The sequence below is a fragment of the Ascidiella aspersa genome, chromosome 5, assembly GCF_963924565.1.
Source record: "Ascidiella aspersa chromosome 5, kaAscAspe10.2, whole genome shotgun sequence".
Taxonomy (NCBI): Eukaryota; Metazoa; Chordata; class Ascidiacea; order Phlebobranchia; family Ascidiidae; genus Ascidiella; species Ascidiella aspersa.
The window spans coordinates 31,402,262-31,428,060 of NC_139451.1; the positions used below are offsets into that span (position 1 = coordinate 31,402,262).

General features: G+C 34.9%; 1 protein-coding gene across 1 annotated transcript in view; it reads left to right on the forward strand.

The window, feature by feature from the left end:
- The first annotated feature begins 16,415 nt into the window (after nt 1–16,415).
- LOC146146340 (kelch-like protein 3) overlaps nt 16,416–25,799 on the forward strand; it is a 44,764-nt gene continuing 35,380 nt past the window's right edge. Inside the window, exons 1-2 of the mRNA XM_083390725.1 lie at nt 16,416–16,889; nt 21,157–21,280. Coding sequence (XP_083246851.1) covers nt 16,813–16,889; nt 21,157–21,280 — 201 coding nt within the window. The 5' untranslated portion in view covers nt 16,416–16,812. The remainder of the gene's footprint in view (nt 16,890–21,156; nt 21,281–25,799) is intronic.

The following is a 25,799-nucleotide window of genomic DNA, read 5'->3' on the forward strand; positions in this document are numbered from 1 at the left end:
TCCTAAGCTGCATAACTTATCACTGTCATTGTTGTGAAATAACCACTAATGAATAAATCTATTTTGAACCCGGTGTATATTCTAAATTTAATGTCCAATCTATCCAAAAACTTCGGAAAACTTAACTTTTCAGCGATTTAACTCAATTCAAATCAAATGTAAAAATAAACAGAACAGCTTATGTTCTGTGAAAAGCTATTCCATTGAATAAAAACATTTTCTGTCTAGAAGTCAACAATTGGCTGTCTTGGCTATCATAAGGGGCTCGCTGAAGGGCAAAAATGTAAAATCATTTCACTTGTTTGCTAGGTGCCTTAAATAAGAATTACTATATATAAACTGTTGCTACCAGACATAATGAAAAATAGCTCCTCTGGTAATTGTAAACGATTCAGCAACCTGTTCAAATCGCCTTCTTGAATTTCTATTTTTAGTGATCGCAAGTTTGAAAAGCAGTTTTGTGATGCAACGCTCAAGGCGGAAACCAAATGTTTTGCGGTTCATAGAGTTGTGCTTGGACTTATGTCAGAGTACTTTTGCAAAATGTTTACAACTCAGGTGAGTTATAATTAATAAATAAAGTAATATTTCACAACAAATGAAGTAATATTCAAGTATGTAAATATTTGTCTGTTAAGGGTTAATTAATTCCTATCTTAGGAAATTAGTTGGAAAAGCTATGTTTTCAGTTACTTCATTCAGCAATATCAGTTTAATTATTTTGCTACCTGCTATTTTTATCTATTTTTTACTTTTTTGTTAATACATAAAAAAATTATCTTTGTTATTTTATATACTAAATCAGGGTGGTCCAAGGTTGACAGCTTCCCAGGCCACAATATTTTTTAAATATAATTTGGGGGCCACATACACAAAGCCACTGCTCTTAAGCCTTTTTCGGTTTTGTGAACCCTTAAAGTTGTTGTGAGGAACTCATGCACCTGTTTACTTAAAAGGTAAATTAAGGAAAAAGCTATATGAAAAATCAAATGCATATCAATATAATCACGTCAATTAAACCGAGCGGATCTGCAGAAGTTTTACACACTGTCGGTGAGGGTTTGATATGGCTGCAGATTACTTGCGAGTAGCAGTACTATTGCATGTCATAAAACAGCATTCAAACTTTACACCAAAAAACGGAATGCAAGAGAAAGTTAGTTTACAACGATTAAAGCACCATTGTCTCATAGGAATCGGTAATTACTGGCAAATGTAACAATAATGGCGCACTAAACTTTTGTGATACACCTTTGTATACCTTTTCGTACTGGTGCGCCCTGTATATATTTTAACAATAGGGTGTGTCTTTATAGAATCGAAAACCATCGGCGGCAGGTTTTAGCCAGTCGATCACTGCTCCGCTGACGCGTATATTAACAAGTAAAACTCATAATTAAAAACATGAGTAAAAACAGGATCAGACGTTTTGTTTAAAGGAAAATATATTTTGCCAAAGTGGAAAATTCATTTGCAACAAGGTGAGGCCATAGAGCAGTATGTAAAACTTTCAAGTACAAAGAAAATAACGACAAAGCAGCGCACTTCTGCGCCACTACGCTGACAAACACATGTCCATGCTGAGGCAGAGGCCTACCATTGCAGAGTGTTTCAGCATAACATTTTTAGAAAAAACACCTTTTAAAAAGTTGGACATATGTGAAGCAAAGTGGCTAAAGGTAGTCAACGCAACCATTAACATCCAAAAAATGGTTCTACCGCGAATAAGATAAACCGCTATCTTATCGCTACCCATTCGAGCCGCATTTTACCGTCTAGCATCTCGCACTGCTCATATGTATTTTTTCCCCTTCCTCCACTTATTTGCGTCGCCTACTCATTTATCCCAGTTGTGTTGCCTGCGAGGCTGTAGTGCTTTTCATTGCGTTTTTAGTCTATTATAATGTTTTAATATTTTATTGTTTACTTTTATTGGTTTGTTGATGGCTGCGCTCTGATATTATTTATTTGTACTCTTACAGGAATGATGCCACTTTGGCGAAATATATTTTCCTTTAAACAAAACATCTGATCCTGTTTTTACTCATGTTTTTAACTATGAGTTTTACCTGTATATATTTTGATGCACCCTAGAGTGCACCATGCACAACAGTTGAAGAGCACTGCACTTTGCTACAGGCATGCCAGGGGCATTATATGGATTTTTGTTGAATCGCCAATAAATGTTTAAAGATGAATTTACTAAATTTTGTTAAAAGGCACCGTCGTAATACAAATAAGCTCAGGAAACCTGATGCTATGCTTTTGTGCAAATGAAATCGAGTTTAGATGACACAGGAATGTGTACGCACGATTTTTGTTATGCAAGGCACTGGACAATTTATAAAGAGGACAAAGTTTAACACCACTGGTCTAAAACATAACAAAAAGTAGCATGGCTGTCTTGCCAAACCCCTCAATCTGAATGTGATGAGTGATTGAAAACTGGTTTATTCAATAGTCCAACTCGAAAAATGTAATCGTAACGAAACAATTAAAACATGCTTGTTTTTTGTAATCACTTATATTCAAATAATTAAACCCTTTAACGTTACGCATTACAATAATTTAACAATGCTCCGTTGGCCACGAACATTGATGTCGCATGCAACCCCTGAACTAAATGATAACGTTAGCCAGATAATATAAATTTACAATATGTGATAACATGTCACTGTTTAGATGAAAGAACAATTTGCTGCAGAGATCAAAATCAAAATGACAGATGAACAACTGGAGAGACTTTTGAATTGCATTTACACTAATGATGTGCAGATTACAAATGAGAATGCATTGGAATTGCATGAAGATGCTGACTACACACAGATCGGATGTATTTATATATATATAATAATCGTTTTTAAATTATTATTTCTTTACTTAAAAAAACAATTAAATTCACAGAATATTTTTAAGTCCAGCATGTAATGTTCAACAATTTCAACTATATAATTATTAACAATAGTCTCTGTTTTTAAGTTTCATACCAATATTGCAATTTTGGTTATTTATTTAAAATTTTTGAATACCTTGTCTGTTTTTTATAGTTCTTAAATCCAAATGTGCCAAGTACATCTTGCAAATGGTGGGTGTTGATAATTGCTTGGAAATCCTTGCTCATGCTCAGCGATACAATCTCACCAAAATAGAGGAAAGAGCAAAACAAGTGATACATGCCAACTTTGAAGCTGTTGTGCAACAAGATGACTTTAAACAATTGGATTTTGACTCTATGTCTGCAATAATCAATCATCAAAATACCAAGGTAACTTAAATATCACATTTTTCTTCCAAAACTTACCCTAGTTTTGGTTCAACTTTTTAAAACCTTTATGTGTTTGTAAAAGGAAATTGTTTTTCATAACATCACTATACCATCTTATATTCGTGTCAGTGACATAATCAATTATGAAGGTGCCCTGGAGTTAAAAATATCAATTGGCAATAAAATACCAGATATTATAAGTTTATATTTTATTTCCTTAGTTGATTTCTGTTTTGCAAAAGAAAAGAGATAATGTTGTTACTTTTCATCTTATAATTGTATTAGTGATTCAAGTTTATCAATGATCAAGCTACTCCAGTGTTCAATGATCTACAAGTGTGATGCTTTAGTTGTTTGTTGGTAAACTTGATTTAAATAAAACAATTTCCTTCTGGGCAATGTTTTATTTGTTTAATTTTTTGTGGGGAATTTTGTGTTTGCCTTTTACTCACAGTGCATCGAATCTAACCCATACATAGTTAATCAAAATTATGCCCAAAATAAGTTTCAATTTTAAATAGAAATGTTTACTTTGTTGTAGGGTGTTTTATTTGCTTGTATATTAATTGTATATATGGAGCAATACTTTATAATATATGCGAATCGTGCAGGGTTGGTGCAACCTAGAGAGCAGCAGCACGTAGTTGGATTAAACAGACTCGAACGAACTGATAAACATTTACCCTCTTAATCTCACAAAGCAAACATAAGCCAACGCTATAACCCGATGGAAGCTTGCGAAACAAGTCTGTTTCCAATAAACTGAGGTTTAAGTATTTATAAAGTCGCGCAAACAAACTTCTCAAAGCACCACACAAACAAAAACTTGGCTCGATATTTTTGTAAAAACGTTTTATCAATTTAATCAAACAAAAGCATTTTGTGTTTGCAGTTTAGCTAGAATAGGGTCGCTGTATTTGATAACGCATAATCCCCGGACAAAATGATTTTCAGGGTTGCCAGATGGCAAAAATAAAAAAAAGCCAAACTTACCTAAAAAAGCTGAAAAATCCAAATCTACTACAAACTCCAACAAGCCTTATGTTTTTTTAAATGCAATTAATTGTCATGCTGGTACATTAATTCCCCTTTTTGTAGCATTTTTTCTCTTTTGTTAGTTTTTTCTTGGCTTTTTTTTATTTTTTTTGTGATTTTGTTTTTGGCAATTTTTCTCTCTATTTGTTAGTTTGAACTCTTCTTAAAGTTTGAACTCTTCTTAAAAATTTTGAATAAAAAAATAGGAAAGTCATTTTGGATTTTTTTTGAAAAAATAAAATTGCAATAATCTTACATAAATTATAGTTTGGGGGGAGTTAGTGATGAAGTTGGGGTGGAAACTTCCCAGGTGGAAGTTTTTTATTTCAATGTGACATTACTTACATATAGTTCCATTCCAGTTTTGGGACTGACACAGATAATACCATTGTATAAGATAAATATCGATGCTTAAAATATATTTGGGGTTTTGAGTATTTGTTCAGTTTCAATCAGACAACCCTATTACTTGTCTAGATTATAACCCTGCACTCAATTCCCATTTTTAATCCACTTCAAGCACACAAATAATTTCATATTATACTGTTCTTGACTGTCATAGTTTGTGTTTTTCTTATCGTTTAAAAACAAGGAGAGTCTGTTTTCACTGGAATCATTCAATGGGTTCACTTCAAACTTTCCAGTCGTAGGGAACATTTTGTTAACCTCTTCTCTCAACTTGACCTTTCAACTCTTTCTGGCGAATTCTTGCAGACCACTGTTATTGACGAGGTTGTTGGAAGTTACTAGACTGACCCAGGCTCGCTAGCCTTAAAATTATACAAGTGCTGTAAATATTTAATCATATATTGATGGAACTAAGTGTTTGCTAGAGGACTATGAGCTTGATATTTAATGAAACTTGTCAAACCATACAACATGTAACACAGTTGTTAGCAAAAATAGTCGTCTGTAATATTTTATTTATGTATCTTGTGTAATAACTTAAAACATTTTGCTGATGTTAAGAGATATAATCAACTTTTAACTCTAGAGCAACTATATATATGCTATGATGAAGCCTAATTTTGCAGTGTTTTAAAAACTGTGAAAGAAAAATTTGTATTATATTTTCAGTAGCTGTGGTAATTACCCAGATTCAGTTAGTAGGGGATTTAATGTAGATGTAAGAAGCCTGTTATTTGTTATTCAGATTCTTGTTAGTGAAAATTTTGCTTGCTGTCGCGCTGTGATGAATGCAATGAGGAAATTTCTCCCAAAACCCCAACCTAAACCTCAAGGTTAATTGATATACTGTATATGTATTTATTTGCAGTATCACTATATTCAAGTACATATTTAGTATCACTATATTTAAGTAGATATTTAGTATCACCATATTTAAGTAAATATTTTTTGCAATAACCCTTCAAAGTCTCACATAAACCATGCCAATATGTGTTCTTTACCAACCTTTAAATATGCTTTTTTGATTAATTTTTGTGTCTAACGTAAGTAAAAACTGCCATCGTAAAAGATTAAAATGAAGTGATTAATATGCCAGTCAACCAAAGCAGGGGTTTTTAAACTATAGGGGCCGCAATTTATTAAAACAATTTCAACAATTTATTAAAACCAAAGAACTACTCTAGTACATAAACCTAAAAATATTAGTATTATTTAAAGCAAATCGTCCTATGTTTATTTATATGTGTTTACTTTTTAATCAATGATGATATTTCAAACAGAATCAACAAAGCTTTTGGTGGTTGGTGGTCGCAATTCAGAGAAACAATGTTTGCTGATTGATGTTACAACTAAGCAAAAAGAAGAATTGCCGGTAAATAATGATTTTATATTTATACATAATTCACAGTAATAGTACTAAGTTTAATAGTGAATGTATAATCACTACTTGAAACTATATACACAAGTACATGTCTATCTGTATTCTGCAACGAGCATCATCCAAATTGGAATTCGCACTGGCTAACGATACCGGCTCCGTATCATTAGTTTCTAAGAATTAACATTTAAGCAAAGCATTAGCAGTCTAAAAATCAAGCTTGCAGTGAGATTCGAACTCACGACCTCGACCGTTTCGCGGCTGTTGCTCTACCAACTGAACTATACTCAGACTCAGATGGAACAAGATCTAAGCTTAAACAAGTTTTTCGTTTTTAACAAATTACACATGATGAACTATTTTAAATAAAGCAGAAACCATGAAATGCTGTGGCTATATATATATATAAGTTTTCAATTAGGATTCCAAACTCCGACATTTCTTTGTATACCTTCTAGCAAAAAGTTATTTTGTACAAAAGCAGCTATTTATTACAAAATAACGTTAGCATTTTAAAATGTTCTTATCCAATAAATTGTGTTTCCATTTACGTATTCTAAAACATGTTGGTGTTTTTCACATCCAACATACGGACATCACAACGTATTTTGCTGATAGAAAACAATAAACAGCACATTACTGAAAAACACAACCCTGCTGATAATTCAGGCTGAAAACATTTCTACGCAGTGTTTGTCTACATATTCAGCCTTTTCCAATATTGTATTGTTGCAAGAAAGTAAGTAAAATACGTTAAAATAGTAAACCTGCTCTGTTCTAATGTTGTTTTATTTTCTTGCGTTCCATCAAAAGTGTAGCACTGTAACGTAACTTTTCGTAGTAGCGTATGTTTTAGAACTCTACTAGCAAGCAGACCAACTACAAACTAATGAAGTTTTGTACGATATTAGATTGCTGATTACGCGTTGGTTGGTTCGTTAAGAATATTCGAACATATTTTAATGCGACAAATGTTTTTATTTTTAAATTTCCAGCAACCGATCTTGCCAGTTTATGACGCGACTGCGGTGAAGTTTATGAACAAGGTTTTCATCTTCGGTGGACAAGGTAAAAACATGAAAAGTTGCCAAATGTTTGACCTCATCGATCAAACTTGGACAACTTTGGCCGATATGCCAGAAGGTCGATGGGATGCCGCTTGTGCAGTTTTAAATGGTGAGAAACAAATTATTTATTCAAAAGAGTAAGTGAACCTTTGTTGAACATACGCACGTTCGCTTTGGCATTGAAAATTGACGGAAACGTTACAGACTAGTTTCACTATTTAGTCGACTCTTGGCTGTCTGCGCAATAAGTCTGTATTAAAATGCACACGGCAAGTTTCGAAAATTATAAAAATCGTTTCGCCGCAGACATTTTATTTGTACAACCTGTTGCGTAAACAAGCTTAATATGAACATTGTTTTCCCCAAGATTTAAATAGCAGCTTTGGGAAGTTACCGGAAACCTTTTTGAAATTCTAACTTTACGTCGTCGTGAGGATTCAAGCTTTGCAAGTAAACCGTGGGTTCGAAGTTGAACCCAGAACCCTGGAGCTCGTGCCTATTTAAACATTTGTAAACCCCTTTTAAATGAACCACTTAAACCAGCGGTTGACAATCTCTTTTTTTATGGGCAGCGACCTTTGAAAACTCATTAAAACTCACTGCGCCGTAATGAATGCAGAATGGTGCCCTACGATGTCCTTTTGACCTCGGATAGTTTCCTAACTAGTTTTTTTTAATTAACTTCTTACTGATACTATCCACACAAAAATCAGCGCAACATTATCTACTTTGCACAATGGTCCTAAAGAGCATATCTGATTTTAATTGTTTTGAACGGCTACGAAGAATAATAGATCGGGGGGGGGGGGGGGAACACGATATTCGTTGTTTCATACTTAACCACGAGCTCACGTTTTCCCAGAATAAACACGTCACAGGACACAAATAAAACAGGTGATATACCATTTCCGTAGCCTTTTTGCAGAAAGTACATTGGGTAGATTCGGTTTTACCAAACCAATAAAGGAAATCATTTGTTACAATTGCGCCCAAGTTACACTTTATCTGGAAGCTTCTTAGTTTGCTTTCGATTGTTGAATGTATACAGGTTACGATAAATGCTTTCCTTAACTTAAGTTCCAGCGCCATTCAAGTGCCCAGCTAACAACTGTTCAGTGTATAAAGTAGATATCACGACACATTAGGTCAACTTGTACTTTGAACTGTGGATGTCCGATACTTGACATTATATTCCGATAGCGATAGACGATATTTTTATATATTCGAATGTTAAACGTCAGTACTAGGCTCAAACTTTCAAAATCGACGAAGTTAAAACTTTAAATTTTTTTCCAGGCTAAAAGAAAAATTGGACAACTGTGCTTTAGTCTTAAGAAGTTTAGTTACACATGAATGTTTATAATGTTTTATTGTTTAATTTTTTTATAGTTTTTTGTCCAATGATAACATCCAAAGAAGTAAAATAAAGTTAAATATCATATAAATAGCATATTTTGCAGATGACGTTGCCATTAGCTGAAAAAATAAACGTTAAAAAACTTTGTCATACGGGGAATGTCGTAGGTTAAGTTAAACTTGTAAAAATATATTTTTCAAGTTAATCTATTCCGAAATTTTTTTTTTTTTTTTTTTTCTGCGTTATATCGCCTCTTTCCCCGATCGCTTTTTGAGAATAAACCGACAAAACAAGTGGTGAAATAAAAGAAGAAGTTTGTTCATACTTTACCAATTGTGCTTTTTAACCAGGTGTGAGGCTAAGCACAGTAGAACGATACGACCCCAGAAGCAACTCGTGGACTCAAGTTCGACCCACCAACGTTAGACGGATATATCATGCAACTTGTGTGTTGCAAGGAAAGCTACATGTTATTTTCGGGTGAGGATTCCAAAGTAAAATAATCTAACCACCGTGAATAAAAAACTACAAATATTAATAAAATCGGTACACTGTAGTGGGATTTATTGTTGCTTTTCGTAATTTTTATACATATTTTCTTAAAAAGCGAACAAAATGATGGCTTTGTTGCTATTCGCCCGAGACACAGATATAATTGCAATTCAACAAACAAAAAACTGCTTTAAGAATTCACTTTTACCATTGTTGTTATAAAAAGCACAAGTAAGGTTAGAGTAATAATTAAATGGCTTCTTAATTGTATTTGGGCTCAGATTGGAGCTTACTTCAATTCTATTTTCCCGATGTGAAACTCATTTTTCTTGGCGTTTATGTTTTCTAGATATATTTAACCTATGGTTTTTGGTATTAATACTTGGCTAAATAATATTCGTCGGTTAAGATTGTAACTGATTGTTTCTAATAATAATGCTTGCTAAAGTTTAACAAATTGTTCATATCGTTGTTGTACATCTTGTCACAGATACAACGAGAAATCGGTGGAAGTTTACGACCCGCAAGAAAACAAGTGGACCGTTTGTTTCCACACTGATGATTTTGCCGACCTTGGTTGTATTGTTGCAGTTTAAATGGCGCAGAGCCTAATATTGCGATTGCCTAACTCCACAAAGTTATTTGCGTCCACTGTCAAGTGCTCATTTGCTTCATAGAGCCAAGCTGTTGCCAACATCAGTATAGTCGTATTTTTCCAATCATCCAATGATGTGAAAAACGTGAATAGCAATTAACAATCAATAATATCTTTTGTGGACGTATAAACCTATATTGTCTATTATCTCGTTTTAAACAAAGTTTTATTTCAAATGTTGTACCAAACTGATTTTTTCTTTACTTAACCTGTACAATTTTATAGCCTATAAAGTGTACACCTTTATTCTGTTATTTTTCTTTTTTTGATGAAATTGATAGGTATTTATGCTAAAGTTCAGAAGCAAGCGTATGTTTTGTTTTATTTCAAGTTGTTATTTCTGTGATGCGAGTTGCGAGCCCCACCCAGTGGCGGATTTTTGTCCTTTATATTTTTCGATAATATTTGTTTTACAAAAATACAATCTTCTGTGAAAAGTATATTTTTTTTACTTTTAGTTACAATCTTCTGTTAATTATATTTTTCTTCTTTTAGATACAATCTTTAGATTTTTTGTTGCTCATCGATGACATTGATACAATAAAGTTTTACCAAAAAACACTTTAACTCTTTTTTAACCGTTGAATCCTTGACTTTATTCGACTTGTTACATCGGGGTTTGCGCTTGACATTGCGGTGCAGGACGCTCGACAAACGCCGCCTTTCCATATCGGCTCCTCGGTCCCTGGACTCATGTATAGGCCTACCCACTAAACCAGGGGTTCCCAACCTGTGGTACGCGTACCACTAGAGGTACGCGAAGGTTTTTCAGGTGGTACGCGAGTAGCTTAGGCTTTTCTCCACAAAACCCTGGATTCACAACTTTATATTTTGTTTATCTGTTTTTTGTTTACATAAAAAAAAATTCCCCGAAGCCCATTTTTATTGTTACGTAACTATTCCTGTTGTTTCGAAACAATGCGATCTTCAAAATACAGGCTGTGTCAATTGTCGACAAGGAGCGCAGCTTTGAAAAGCGTACAACGCTATGGGACAGTGGGCGTTAATTATGTCAAATGATTGCTCTTGATAGATATAAACGTTTCATACTGCTCGACCATTTTTGGCTTTGCAATTTATTATCAAGCTACATTACAGATCCGTGCATACACAGGAAAAGTTTTATTTACAAAATTGTAATGTTAATTCTTTGTTTTATTTAAAAAATAACCGAAACGATACCTAAAAAAGTACCCTGGCTGCATTTACCTTGCTTCAATATCAACCAATAAATTAAATAAAGCACTACTGTTTTGCAGCTTAAGTTACAAATAGCGTTGAATGATGCTAGTTGTAAGCTAAAACTATTATTCGATCAAATTAGTTGTTCTGCAAGAAGTGGTGACACTGTCTGTCGTTGTTACTGCTGTCGGCTGCAACCAACATAAGACAAAATAAATGTTTTCCATTTTTACTTTTTAGGCTATGTTCGCGTAATCGCACACGCAAGTTTTATTGCAGTACTTAATTAGTTTATTTCGATGACTTCTATACCAATCCAGAATGAACTAAAAAAAACATGATGCTGCTCTAGCGAGGTACTGCCATACAGATCTAGCATTTTTAATACATGTGTTTTGACTACGTTACTAACGACCTCAAAATCCGAATGTTTTTGCAAAGTTTTTTTGATAGATGAGATATTTAAAAAGAGCGTCTTTTAATATTTCTTTCATTAATTTAAAAGAACCTTAAACTAAGCAAAGAAAAGTATTGCCGGTAAATAATGGTGTATAATTAGTATATATATATAAACATGTATATTGGTAACAATACAACGTTTACTTTCCACCAAACCACGATTTTCGGTTGTTGTTGTAAAATTGCGATAATCAAAACCAATGTAAAACAACTTGTATTCTGCAACGTAAAGTCTTGCACCTTGCCAGGGCCGGATTAAGGGTACTGTGGGCCTAAGGGGAAGGGAGGTCGCTACTCTTCAACATACCACAGCATTTAACTCAAAATGTAAGAAGAGAAAAGTTGAATATTAAGTGCACCTACTGTCTAATTATTTAACAAATCAGTCGTTTTAAATTGAACTAACTTAGTTAGTCATTGCCAGGCTTGTTTTTGGACTCCGACGAGTTGTTTTTGTATTCGACTAATGTTTTGTCACTACATTCGCCGAGATGATTCCTAGATTTTTATTTTAATAATGCGTTACTATTGTTTGGCAAATACGCTGTGCATAAGCTAGCTCAGGGGCAGCAACCTATTTCTATAGTCGCTGGCCAAATCCAAACTCAGAAAGTCCTCCGCGGGCCGCACAAAATGTTAACTAAGAATTATGTTATCAAAATGTTGGAACAACTGTAAATCAGGCGGGTCTCGGATTTTTTTTGCACTAAATATGTGTTTAATTACATTTACGAAGGAAGTAAAGTGTTGGCGCAAAATAAAATTCGAGTCCAAACCTCGTTATTCATACTACTTATAACTACTTTCAGGAAAGGCAACAACCTTAATGGTTAATCTATTCAGCGTTTGTTAACCTTTTTTAAGTGCTGATCTACTTGAAAAGACAGCATTAAAACGTAAACAAACCGGACGTAGAAAGAACATTCGCGCAAAGCGCGAAAAATTTTCGCACTTGCCTATTTGAAATGGACTGTACCTTACGCGTTTCACGATGGAATGTTCTTTTGCAAACTCTTTAAGGAAATTGGGAAATCTCTGCACCAGGCATTACAAGTTAGTTGCTTGCCCAACAGCATTTGACGGAAACTTAAAGATTAGGCGAAGGTTGTCGTGAAGTAATTGGCTGCCCGAAAAAACAGTAATGGACAGACCTTTATCCCACAATCTTGCCACTCGCAAACGTACGATTAGGCGTAGAACTTCGCGAAAAAATGTAATAAAAGGATACAACATTCTACTTTGAACATCCCTACTTGCGAGTAAATCAAAAAAACGTGTCAGAAAAATAAGTAACAATACGTTACAAGAAAGGTCATAACTAAAATCACAAATTTAAGTTAACAGGCAAATTTTATAAATAAAGACACTTGTGTAGCTGGGTTTTGCAAACTACGACCTAGCTAGAGAGTTATGCCCGTGGCCCCCCAAGGGGACCGAGGGCCACGGTTGAGAAAGCCTGTTCTAGATTCTAGAACAAAATACAAATTCTATTAGATTACATAATTTTACTTTTTTGCCTCAAAAATTGTTTAATTGTCCCAAGTCCTCAAAAACTTTTTTAAATAAAAAGAAGAAAACAGCTCTCGAGTCACTGGTCCCACATCTCCCCTATTACAATGTAGCTTATATGGAAAATTACTTTTTCCTTGCCTTACAGCTAGCAGTATAGGTTGGTTCACACTAAATGCGTTTTGCTTCTAGCGTTAGCGTCTGTCGCAAAACGCTAGCGTTGTCCAGATCACACTTAAACGGTTGCTAGCGTTAAAGTTGAACTGTTTCAACTTCCGCTACCGAAATTAAAAAAAAAAACATTTTTCGCCAGACGCGTCTAGTGTTGACACCCACCTTATGAAGATGTCATCGACATTCAAACCTCTAAGAACATCACTATCTATGCTTAAAAGGGACTCAGCCATTAAGACCGAAATAGAAGTCAAAAACCCGTCAGAATAAGGCCTAAACAACACTTTACCTATCCTCGAACCTCACCCCTAAGTACATCACTAACTCCCCTAATATTTTTTTTCTAACCCCACCCATTACCCACCAATAGCCCCAAACAGGGCCAAAAATCCAATGCAAAAACAGCGGCGCCCTAATGGCGCAGGTCAAACTAGGGCGTCCGAACGTCGACACCAAAACGACCCATGCCAGACCTAACACAGCGCCCGATCGACCCATACCCTCTCCCTACAGTTTCAGGTGTTATTTTGCCCATTTAAGGCAATATTACGATGAATTTAGGACATATTTTGACAGATTTAGGTCTTATTCAGACGATTTTAATCTCATTCTGTACTGGGCAGTAATCTGCGTATTTAAGCTTTATGTCATTGATCTTTATTCTATGGGTTTATAATTTTTTTCTGCTTTAGGTATTGTTGCGTTTTAGGTTTTATTGTGTGTTCCTCTTAAAAGTGATAGCACAGAACGTAAATAGTTCTTAACTCGTTAGCAGCATAAATAAGACGATTATTTTACCTTCTCACACACAGGGCACATTGACTCGACTCAGTTATTAGCTTTTAAGCAAAAACTGCATTGTACTGATACTGGTTCTGTATCACTATCAGCTTTACAAAAATTTAACCTTAAAAAATTGAGGGCCGAATTTTTCCAAGGCCTAAGGCTATAGCCTTATTAGCCTATTGGTTAATCCGGCCCTGCACCTTGCAGGCTTCTCACGAGCTAAAACGCACCAGGCACAAAAACTTGGTTTCCGTTAGCTTATGCTAAGTTGCACGCTATTTGCTGGCATTTTAAATTTAACTATTTTAACTTGTTAGGGTTAGATGCGCATCTGTTGATATCAGTTTGTTTGCTGTGGTAACTTAGGTACGCTCAACTTGCTGTGTTTTCAACATTAAGCTAAGTAATTTCTAAAGACATTATTTAAGACAATTAAACATCATTTAGCATGCAATTTCGCAGTGCAACAATTTTTGTATGCAGATTTGTTTTGTAAATGTTAGATCGCTTTGCACCGGTCCAGGACATCTCAATAAATCTAACAATGTCAACTTGTGCAGTCGGCTACCAAACCTTATCAAACAGCAACTTAATTTTAAACTTCTAAAGGGTTAAGGAATACTAAAATGACATTGTGAAGAGTCAGGCGCTAGCCCAGGGGTCGGGAAACTTTTAAGCTAAGGGAGTCATAAAAGCCAAATATTCTTGGTTGTATTTCTGTGGTAGCCATATAACACTTTTTAGCATCTAGGCCTAGTTATGGGTTGCAAAAAATAGTAATTTGAAGAAGGACCTTTATTTTGTTCTCGCTTAGAAAACAGCACATCAGCACGAAAAAATAAATTACCTCAGTTTTCATTACGGATCTCCGTCGGAAGAGCAGAAAAGGCCTTTTGGGTATAAAGAGATTTCATCAAACGGGATAACAGTCCCGAAAATACAGGTAGAATTCGCGCGAAGCGCTAAAATAATTACTACTACGTGTGTTGAAAAGGAAAAATAAAGTTAGGAAAGCGGCAGTGGCTGTGTGCAGTTTTATTTTTCCTGCGCTAGCCTATAACAGTCGAAAATAAATCGTGCAAAAAATATATTTCTAGAAATGGCAAAAACTGGTGAGCATGTAGAATAGGTTTTCTTTCTATGTTGTGTCCACGGAAAACGCGCAGCGGAAAAACACATGTTCGCAAAACACTTATTTTTAAAAGTGCCATTGCAGCACTGTGCCTATTTTAGAAACGTGCTGCATAGTATCACTTGCCACCTCTTCAAACCAGACAAGCGGTAGTAAAGAGTTAATTTAATAGTAAAAAAAAAGTTTTAAACATTATTTTAAAAAGGGCCATTGCAGCACTGCACCTTTTTTCTGGCTTGTTTGTGGCCTGGGGCAGTTTTTGGTTGGCTTGAAGTCCGTTTTTGTTTTGGAATTACTCTTTTAAAATTTTTGATTCGCAAAATCGCTCTTTACTTCCATTTGAATTTCCAGTGGATTCCACTGAAGCCTTAACTAATGCTTAATAAATAAACAACATTCACTTAAAAACGCAGTCTTGTAAATTCTATATTCTTCGCCAAACACTTAACATAAAACTAAAATCTTTCTCAGACGTTAATGAAATAAATCGACACATTAAAATCAGTCTAAACAATCGGTTTTTCTGTTTTTGACTTAGGGGGAATCCCTGATAGAATTTGGTTTAATTGGAGGATAATCAATCAATCTGTTTACAATAGTTACACCTGTGCAAACGAACACATTTTATTTTGAATTTCAATTAAAAATGAAACTTAAACAAAATACATTTCCTTGTTGTTATTGTTGGTCACGCATGGATGGTTACAACCGTCACGGTTAATGCATATTTACCGCCAATATAAACAACAATTTCAAAAAATGCACCGAAGTTTAAATAATTTATTTATAAACCACATTTGCAATTTTTAACATTTTGTCTAAACTGGTAAAACTAGATGCGGTTCAGTTAGTTATATTTATAAACTTTCTATGTCGCAATTGTATTCCCCAGAACGAAACTGCAAAGAGGAACTAAACTTTCAAATGGCCGCACCTTTGTTTGCGTTTCGTCACTGCAAAGTTAATGAGTGACTGACAATACTTTTGTTTCGCCGAGCAAGAAAGCCAACATTTTGTGTCATAACATGTTTGCAGGGTTTTTAAATAGCTTGTAAGTTGTGCTAGTAACGTTTTGGTATGTGATGAATTAAAAATATTACAGGAAGAGGCTATTTGCCCAGCTCACCCTTTTTTCGAAATTGGCACTACTGTAACGGAATCTGCAAAATTACAATACGATTTATTGTTAAAGCGGTTTACAGTAGTGCAGATTTTGAAGTTTGGGAACCGGATACTTTTCAAAGTACGGTAATCGGCTTGGGCAATAAATCATATTGTCATTTTTCAGCGCTGGTCTACAATCCCACCACATTTTTTCACCCAGGGTTTATATTGGTAACAATTTTGGGTTTGGGTGCTGGTTAGCATTTAGGTGGGTTAAGGAATATTATTTAATAATAAATATAATAATACTCGACTCTCCCAAACACTAACCGACACCGTAACCCAAATTGCTAAGCGTAAATAAAAAATAAAGGCCCATTGCACTACAGCTGCACTGAGCTGAGCAATGCGTCAATTTGCATTTAACTTGTATTGCAGCGAGAGTTTCACGCTTTGCTAAACTCAAGGCCTGTGCAGCAATAGAAAAAAACGTTATGTTTTGGAGCTATTTTTACGCCCAGCGCAGCTCATTGCAGTTGTAGTGAAAACAATTTCACACTTTACTCAGCTTAGTGCAGCTGTAGTGTAAACGGGCCTTTATTCCATAGCTTTTACATAAATTTTACACTGCATGGACCAGCTAATTCTTCCATATATGGAAAATGGATTGACTGCCATACTTCGAGTGCAGGAATGGGTTGCCGAGCAAATAGCCTCTTCCAATATTACAATATTTTAATTTGTAGTGCAGCCAACGTTGGTCCCATAGTTAAAGTACTGCTGTCCTGTTAAGTTTTCCACACTGCGACATGGCAACAGCAGATGTTTTGACCACATTTCGAGAAGATTTCACAGAAAAACCTGATATATTGGAACTGCTTAACCGGTAATTGAAATAATCATGATAGCGATTGTGCCTTCTAGAAAGACTATTCTATACGACAAGATGTTTTTTAACTTAAACGTGTGGTGAGCAATAAACATTAAACCAAAAAATCACATTTACTGATAAAACAGCGCTCAGATCATAAAAGTAGAGCAAAACATAGTAACACAAGCTGTGTCACTAAGGACTTTAATGCATTTAGCTGGGTTTCTGGGTATTTAAATGGAACACTACATTAGTTGGTAATAACCAAAAACAGTATTCAATTTTGATATTCTATCAGATTTAAAATCAAATAATCTAAAGTTTTATTTTTTGTTTTATAATATAAACATGTATTTCTCGACAAATTTGTCACCGTTAATTAATATGCATATTTTTTACAAATAAGTTGTCTTACAAAAATATCCTGTAGATCCATTAAATGCTTGTGATGTGATGGTATATTTAACAGTACCATAGCAGTTTAAAGATGTTTAAAGTTAAATACATTGGTATTCTAGAATAGTCGATTTTGCTCTATAATCACAACTTCAAAGTATTAAATACAAGTGTTTATTATTTTTCATTTACTTATTTTTCATAATATTTATTTTTTGTTAGTTGGCTATAAGTATATTATATTAGTTAAAAAATAACTATTGGTTGTGCAAAATTCAAAAAACAATATCTGTTCTGGGCCATTTTGCAGACATTGAAATGTATAACGACAATAAAAACATGAATCACCCCATATCACACTTTGTTGAATCCTTATTTCACACTTTGTCATGGATTGTTTTTTAGCTGTGAAAATGCACATGATAGTGTAAAATCACTATCCCTGGAATTAAACATAGTGGCCAGTTTTCCCGCTAACTTTTTACAACAAAATTTTGCGCACAAGCCGAAAATAAGTGCGCCCAGAGACCTTTTTTTTAGTCAATATTGCCAATTTACCGAACTTGCAAGTCCTTAATAATAATTACTTTGGAACTTCCGTTTATTATAATCGGTAATTATTTTTTGCTTGCTTTGTCCGACGGATGCTTTCGTTGCAATGGAGTGGAGCAATATGCGCGGGAGAGCACAAGAGGCGTCGCAATAACCTTAATTAATAAGCAAGTACTTTCCTATAACACAAAACATACAGTGCAAAACACCGATACCTTGAGCTAGAAGTATCTCAAAATTAGGAATAAAATAAAGTTGTAAAACGAAAGATTCGCGTGTATCGCAAAACAATTCCAGTTACTGTGAACCATGGCCTGGTGTCTAACCTCTATGCAAAACTTAGATTCCAGTCAACTGCACTACCTTGTTTAGAAAAGATTTAAATATGAGTTAATTGAGCCTATTAGAGACACAGAGAACTAATCAAAATTAGTAGTTCAAAAACTTGCCAATCACAAAACAACGAACCAAGTTTTACAGTTACTAAACTACCACCCGATCCGTCAGGAATTACAGGTATACGGCAATTAGTGCATCCAAAGGATGGAAAAGTCTGACTTTTAGACTTTGAAGTCTTGGGAGAATGTACTAATTTGCCTTAACAAATCTGCTTAAGAAGATTAAATTTAACAATACCTGCCAGCCGAGCCTAAACGCTAACGAGCACCCTAACCCAAATAATGTGCATTGATTTAGTAATAATATAAACACTTTCGGTCCGAATACATCAATGTGTGACGTAACAATCCTATATAACCTGGACTAGAAATTATCTTATCCCACTCGAGTTTGGTCTTTTTACCAGCGTTTAAATAATTATTAAATTAACGCACATCATTTGAGTTAGGCAACTGGTTATCGTTTGGGTTCGGGTGGGTCAAATATTTTTAATTCTATCTCATAGTTTTTGTGAGTTTTCAGCCAATATTTTTTATTTACATCTGCCGGAAGTTTACCTAAATATCCAATTAGTGTAAATTGCCGCTAGCTTAAAGTCTAAACGTCAGACTCTCCTGCCTTTGGATGCCCTAATTGTCGTACACCTTTTTGCATCAAACTGCACTAATTTCTGACAGATCAGCTGAAACTACACATGCATGTAATTTCAAAGTAAAACATAAGACACCGAATATAGGCAAAAGTCACACCAAGCGCAACATGTAACCCTAAAAGTTACTTACAGCAGAACTCGCGACGCCCTGAGAATTTGCCGGCGCTCTATTTGGGTGTGAGCGCCTTCCCTAGTTAAAAAACCCTTTTTTCGCACATATATCTGAAAGCAAACTAATTAGGGCACTTTTTTGGTCGTGCGTAACTCAAATAAAACTAATTAGGGCACTTTTTTGGTCGTGCGTAACTCAAATAAAACTAATTTGGTCACTTTTTTGTCGTGTGTAGCTTAATTTGGTCACTTTTTTCGTTGTACGTAGCTCGAGTAAAACTAATTTCTGTACTTTTTGTTGCGTACGTAGCTCAAATAAAACTAATTTGGGCACTTTTTTGTTCCGTACGTAGCTCGAGTAAAATTAATTTAGGCTCTTTTTTGGTTGTACGTCGCTCAAATAAAACTAATTTAGGCACTTTTTTGGTCGTATGTAGCTCCAATAAAACTAATTTGGGCACTTTTTTGTTCGGTACGTAGCTCGAGTAAAATTAATTTAAGCACTTTTTTGGTCGTACGTAGTTCAAATAAAACTAATTTGGGCACTTTTTTGTTCCGTACGTAGCTCGAGTAAAACTAATTTAGGCACTTTTTTGGTCGTACGTAGTTCAAATAAAACTAATTTAAGCACTTGTTTGGTTGTACGTAGTTCAAATAAAACTAATTTAGGCATTTTTTTGGTTGTACGTAGCTCAAATAAAACTAATTTGGGCACTTTTTTGTTCCGTACGTAGCTCGAGTAAAACTAATTTAGGCACTTTTTTGGTCGTACGTAGTTCAAATAAAACTAATTTGAGCACTTTTTTGTTCTGTACGTAGCTCGAGTAAAACTAATTTAGGCACTTTTTTGGTCGTACATAGCTCGAATAAAACTAATTTAGGCACTTTTTTGGTCGTACGTAGCTCAAATAAAACTAATTTAGGCATTTTTTTGGTCGTAAGTAGCTCAAATAAAATAAATTTGGGCACTTTGTTGTCTGTCCGTGCATAGCTCGGATAAAACTAATTTGGGCACTTTTTTGTGCCGTACGTAGCTTAAATAAAACTAATTTGGGCACTTTGTTGTCTGTCCGTGCATAGCTCGGATAAAACTAATTTGGGCACTTTTTTGTCATACGTAGCTCAAATAAAATAAATTTGGGCACTTTTTTGTCCGTACGTAGCTCGGATAAAACTAATTTGGGCACTTTTTCGAAACTTTTGAGAAGCAAACATGGGGTACATAAGGTATTATGATAATGTGGGCTTCAGGAGACGACTGGAGGTCAAATTTAAGTAAAAAAACAACTTTAAATTTTTTTTTGCTTTTGCACTTCCGTGAAAAAAAGTGCACAAGTGCCCAAAATTTTGCGCAAATGTGCAAAAAATGTGCTTATCGGGAACACTGATAGTGGCACATCACGTAGTAATTGATTTTGCCCTAAATACTGTAACACTTTTTTTGTCCTAAATATTGTAATCAAAAGAACCCCGACTGAACATATTTAAGCACCGTAACTGTTTAACAAAAGGCAATCAATTGTACCCACTTGCTATTTAAACATCTAGAAAGCGCAGTAACCACCTCCTACTTAAACATGCATTATGACAATAACTCCATCTTTCTTGACTGATATAAAGGCAGGTTTAGGATTGAAATATATTGGCATTTGTTTTTATGATCCAGTATTCCACTTTGAGCAACCCTAATGATCGCAGTATAATATAATTCAGCTGAAAATATTGGATCAAATGCTCAGAATTTTTTTTTTTTCATGTTTTCTATGCTGCATAACTTATCACTGTATCTCTTAAGTTGCCCCTGGTGTATATATATAAGTCCAATGTATAGCAAAAACTTTAAAAACTTAACTTTTCAATTTAAGTCAAATGTAAAAATAAACAGAACGGCATATGTTTTATAAAAACCTATTTCGGTTATTCAAAACTTTTTCTGTCTAGAATTCAACATGTTTTGGCTGTCTGGGCTTTCATAAGGGGCTCGCTAAATGGACAAACACTTTGAATCACTTCACTTGTTTAGTAGTTGCATTAAATAAAAATTTCTATATATATATAAACTGTTGCTACTAGGCATAATAACAATAATTAAAAACAGCTCCTCTGTTAATTGTAATTGGTAACTATGTTTCCGCAACCTTTCAAATCGCCTTCTTGAATTTTTATTTTTAGTGATCGCAAGTTTGAAAAGCAGTTTTGTGATGTAACACTCAAGGCGGAAACCAAATGTTTTTCGGTTCATAGAGTTGTGCTGGGCCTTATGTCAAAGTTCTTTTGCAAACTTTTCACAACTCAGGTGAGTTATAATAAAGGAAGTAATATACACATTTTTTGAACTATGTGAATAGTTGTCTGAAGGGTTTATTAATTTTTACCTTGAGAAGAAAGTTGGAAAAAAGTAAAATTGTGCACAGGCTAAAAAAATTTGTGATTTGCAAAATTTTTAAATTACAAAGTCATAAACCATGTAAAAAAGTGTTTGAGTTGTTGTTTATCATTAAATTACAATGTTGTTATCGATTCGAACAAAAGTGTATCAACCAATTTAATTTGGCTGAATATTTTGGAAAGAGTCAGGTCACTAACCTATAATCACACAGTAAACAAGAAAAAATGTTTCAAAATGGTAATATTATATTTTATCACTATTTAGTTGAAAGTAGCAATATTATTTTCAATTTTATTGTTCATATTCAAAGACCAAAAACATTTGGACTAGGTTTATTCGATACAATACGGCACAGTTGATCTAAAGTGTGCACAGGGGTCGGCCACCAAGCCATGTCTTCAGTCAAATTATATTTTTACCAACTTTAATAATGTTACAGCAAAATTTTCTTGCGCTTTGCGCCAAATTATTTTTTCTAGTTTTTTTGTTGTTTTGTAGACATTGCAAGCTTGAAGTCTCTGTGTATATGTTCAATATTACAATTTTTTCTAACATAAATAAAAGTTTTATAATCCAGAACCCCAGAAATGCATATATCTCCTACATCTTTCTTATAGCAACAGGCTGGGTCGGGTGACTCAGATTCCTTTATCATTTGCGCGAATCCATAATGTTTTGGCAATATGGCCGTTGCATTTTGTGTAACATATATTTTTTGTGCTTCGTGTGAACTTTCTACTCGATTTTTGTTATGCAAGGCACTGGACAATTACATAAAGTCGACTAAGGTTAAAAAACGCTGTTCTAAAACATAACAAAAAGCAGCATGGCTGTCTTGCCAAACCCCTAAATCCGAATTTGATGAGTGATTGAAAACTGGTTTGTTCAATAGTCTAACTCAAAAATGTAATCGTAAAGAAACAATTAAAACATGCTTGCTTAATCACTTATATTTATTTAATTAAACCCCTGAACGCTACGCATTACAATAACAATGCTCCACAGGCCACGAACATTGATGTCGCTGGCCACCAGTGTACTAAATGATAATGTTAGCCAGATAATATGAATTCACATTATGTGATCATATGTTACTGTTCAGATGAAAGAACAATTTGCTGCTGAGATCAACATTAAAATGACAGATGAACAACTGGAGAGACTTTTAAATTGCATTTACACTAATGATGTGCAGATTACAAATGAGAATGCATTGGAATTGCATGAGGATGCTGACTACACACAGATTGAATGTAGGCCTATTCGTATATATAATAATCTATTTTAATTTCAAATCCACAGAATATTTTTAATTCCAGCATGTAAAGGCCGGTTTAACAATTTCAACTGTATAACTCAGCGCTTTTTCTCGGTGCACCATGGAAGGCTGCCAGGTGCGCCGTGAGCAAAAGGAAAAAAATATTGAACATATTGTATATATGTTTTTTAGTTTTCCGTTAAGCCTGGCTCATTGATTTCACAGTACTTTCTGTAGAAAACATAACACCTACAAAGCAGCAATATTTAAATTAAATAATCCATAATACAATAGTATTAAGACCACCGACCTAATAACGCCAAATTCGCAGTAACATTCACAACAAAATAAGATCTAAAATAGTCTAGATAAGACCTAAACATGTCGAAATAAGTCCAAAAATAATTTACTGAATTAGACTTAAATGGAGAAAATAACGCCTACGACTGTATGGAAAGGGTATGGGATGATTGGGGGCCACATATCTGGCATTGGCCGTTTGCTGTCGACATTTGGGCGCCGCTATTTTGTCCCGGATTTTTCGCCCCTGTTTTGGCTTAGGCGGATAGTTGGAGGTGTTAGCAATTGGGTTAGGGTTGAAAATATTTGGGAGGTTAGTGATAGTTATGGGTGGGGTTTGGGGTTAGATAAAATGTTGTATTGGCCTTATTTAGGCCATTTAGGCGTGATTCCGATTTTGTCATTATTACCACTATTAGCAGGGGCGTAGCGTGCGGGGTATCTAGGAGTCTTGAAACCCCCCTTTGGAATCTCAGTAAACAATTATCACAAAACCAAAACCGTGATTCCTGCAATGTTACATCGCAAACATTGCACCTGGCGTTGAAAACACGTCGGTGCTTATCGCCGCCAACGCCTAATCACCGCTCGTTATCGTTGTTTCATTTAGCATTTCGTCTGTCAATAACTCAAGTACTGTAGTTTAACGAAAATATATTTTATTGTTGGGACAAACATTTTCAACAACGTAGAAAACAAGCTTGTAAGGTACATACAGCAAACGTCCTTCACCGCCATTGAATGTTTTTCATTAGCCTCAATCTCGAAAAAGAGCGATTGGCCGTCGCATTTTGAAACACAGATTAAAACGTCGGCGAACTATAGCTTTAAAACTGATAATAAATGGCCGTCTTACCGTAACTTCAGTAATAAGCCATGTTTTTGTGGTTTTCTTGCTCAGTTTCAGCTGAATAATTTACTAATTATACAGAGTTCTAAAAGGGCGATTTTGAAGCCACGCTTCATACCATCGGCGAAATTAAACTACAAAATATCACTAAACTTGTTTGATAAACATCGTTAAGTTTGCTGACAACGAAGTGCAACAGTTTGTGATTGTTACGTCACAGAGGCTGTTCTGACACCGCAATTCCATAGCGTTTCGCGCGCAATTGAAAACACTTGACAATCGGACGTGAATAAGTCAACGAGGTGTTGCAATTTTTCTAACGTCAAATAGACGACTTTAAACAGCCGTAAGCTCCTAATAATCTCCGTTTTTAGCGTCTAGAAACCACGAAACGTAAATTTTTTTGGCTTCGCCCGTACTCGCTGGAGTTTGTTCACACCATACCCCAGACTCCCTAGTTGGTTAGGGTTACTGATCATGTGACACAGTGGGGTATCCAGGGGGCTGGGGTTTAAAAAAACTACTGCAACCAAAATCTAACGCAAAACTTCGTTTTTGTCTTTTTTGGTCGACCGTAAACGCAATATATATTTTATCTCTTTCGATAATTGTTGAGATTGACTGATTAATTATCAAGTGTGAATTCGACAATTAACAGTTCGCTAAGTCAACCCGTCTTTCTTTTTTTACGCTAAAGAGTCGAAGTTAGGCGCAGCTAGTGCTCCTTGCTGTTCGCTGTCTGCTCTAATATTAGATTAAGGTTAACAACGGATTTTTTTGAACTGAATTAGATTCTTAAAAGGTGGTATAATGATGACTATCGTGCGAGTTTTAAAGTCGCTATTTTTATGTAATGATAGTTAACGCAAAATTGTTCTTTATAAGCATATTCTAAGACAACGTGTTTAGTGTGCAGTGGACACAACATATTTTCCCTCAACCGAAACTTGTATTTTAGCTGACTTGGCACCCAGCTAGCACAGATGTTGCGCTAATCGTCGCATAATAACACCAGGCAAAAACGATCTTCGTTTAGTATTGGCATAAAGCAGGTGGCCAAAAGCGTGCCGGTAATTTAACGCTAGTCCCGTACATGGAACTTAAGAATCTGCGCTGCTAAAAGTAAAAAATTCGACTATCACACGTATTTTACGATCTTGGTTTAGTTTTTCGCCTGGCAGGAGTGTCGACGACGCACTTGTTCGCATTTGCTGGACATTAGCTGTTTCTGATTAGAGTGTTTTATGACGTCACATCTTGCAACTATAAAGCTTATATAACGAAAAATTGCAAGCAATTTTAAGCAAATACCGGTACACCTCAAAAATTTTGCGCTAGCTTCGCTCGCAAGGTGCGCCGTCAAATTTTCATATATCTTTAGGTGCGCCCCCTACTAAAAAAGGTTAAGAAACACTGGTATAACTTGTAACAATAGTCTCTGTTTTTAAGTTTCATACCAATATTCAATTTATGGTTGTTTATTTATTTACAATTTTCCAACACCTTTTCTGTTGCTTATAGTTCTTAAATCCAACTGTGCCAAGTACATCTTGCAAATGGTGGGTGTTGATAATTGCTTGGAAATCCTGGCTCATGCCCAGCGATACAATCTCCCTAAAATCGAGAAAAGGGCAAAACAAGTGATACATAACAACTTTGAAGCTGTTGTGCAACAAGATGACTTTAAGCAACTGGATTTTGACTCTATGTCTGCAATAATAAATCATGAAAATACCAAGGTAACTTTAGTTTGATGTTTTGTTTTAAAAATTTATGCTGGAAATAATAAAGATGGGATTTAAAAAACGGGTATCGCTGACTTAGGATTGTGGTGCATTTTAACATCAGATTGTCTATTTATTCTAAATTCCAGTTTGTGTTTAACAGATATGTATACCTAGACAACCTTGCATAAGCATTTTTAACTTTTTCAACGTTTGCGTTTTTTTTTTTTTTTTTTTTATCATTTCATTTAGAAACAAGGAGAGTCTGTTTTCACTGGAATTATTCAATGGTGT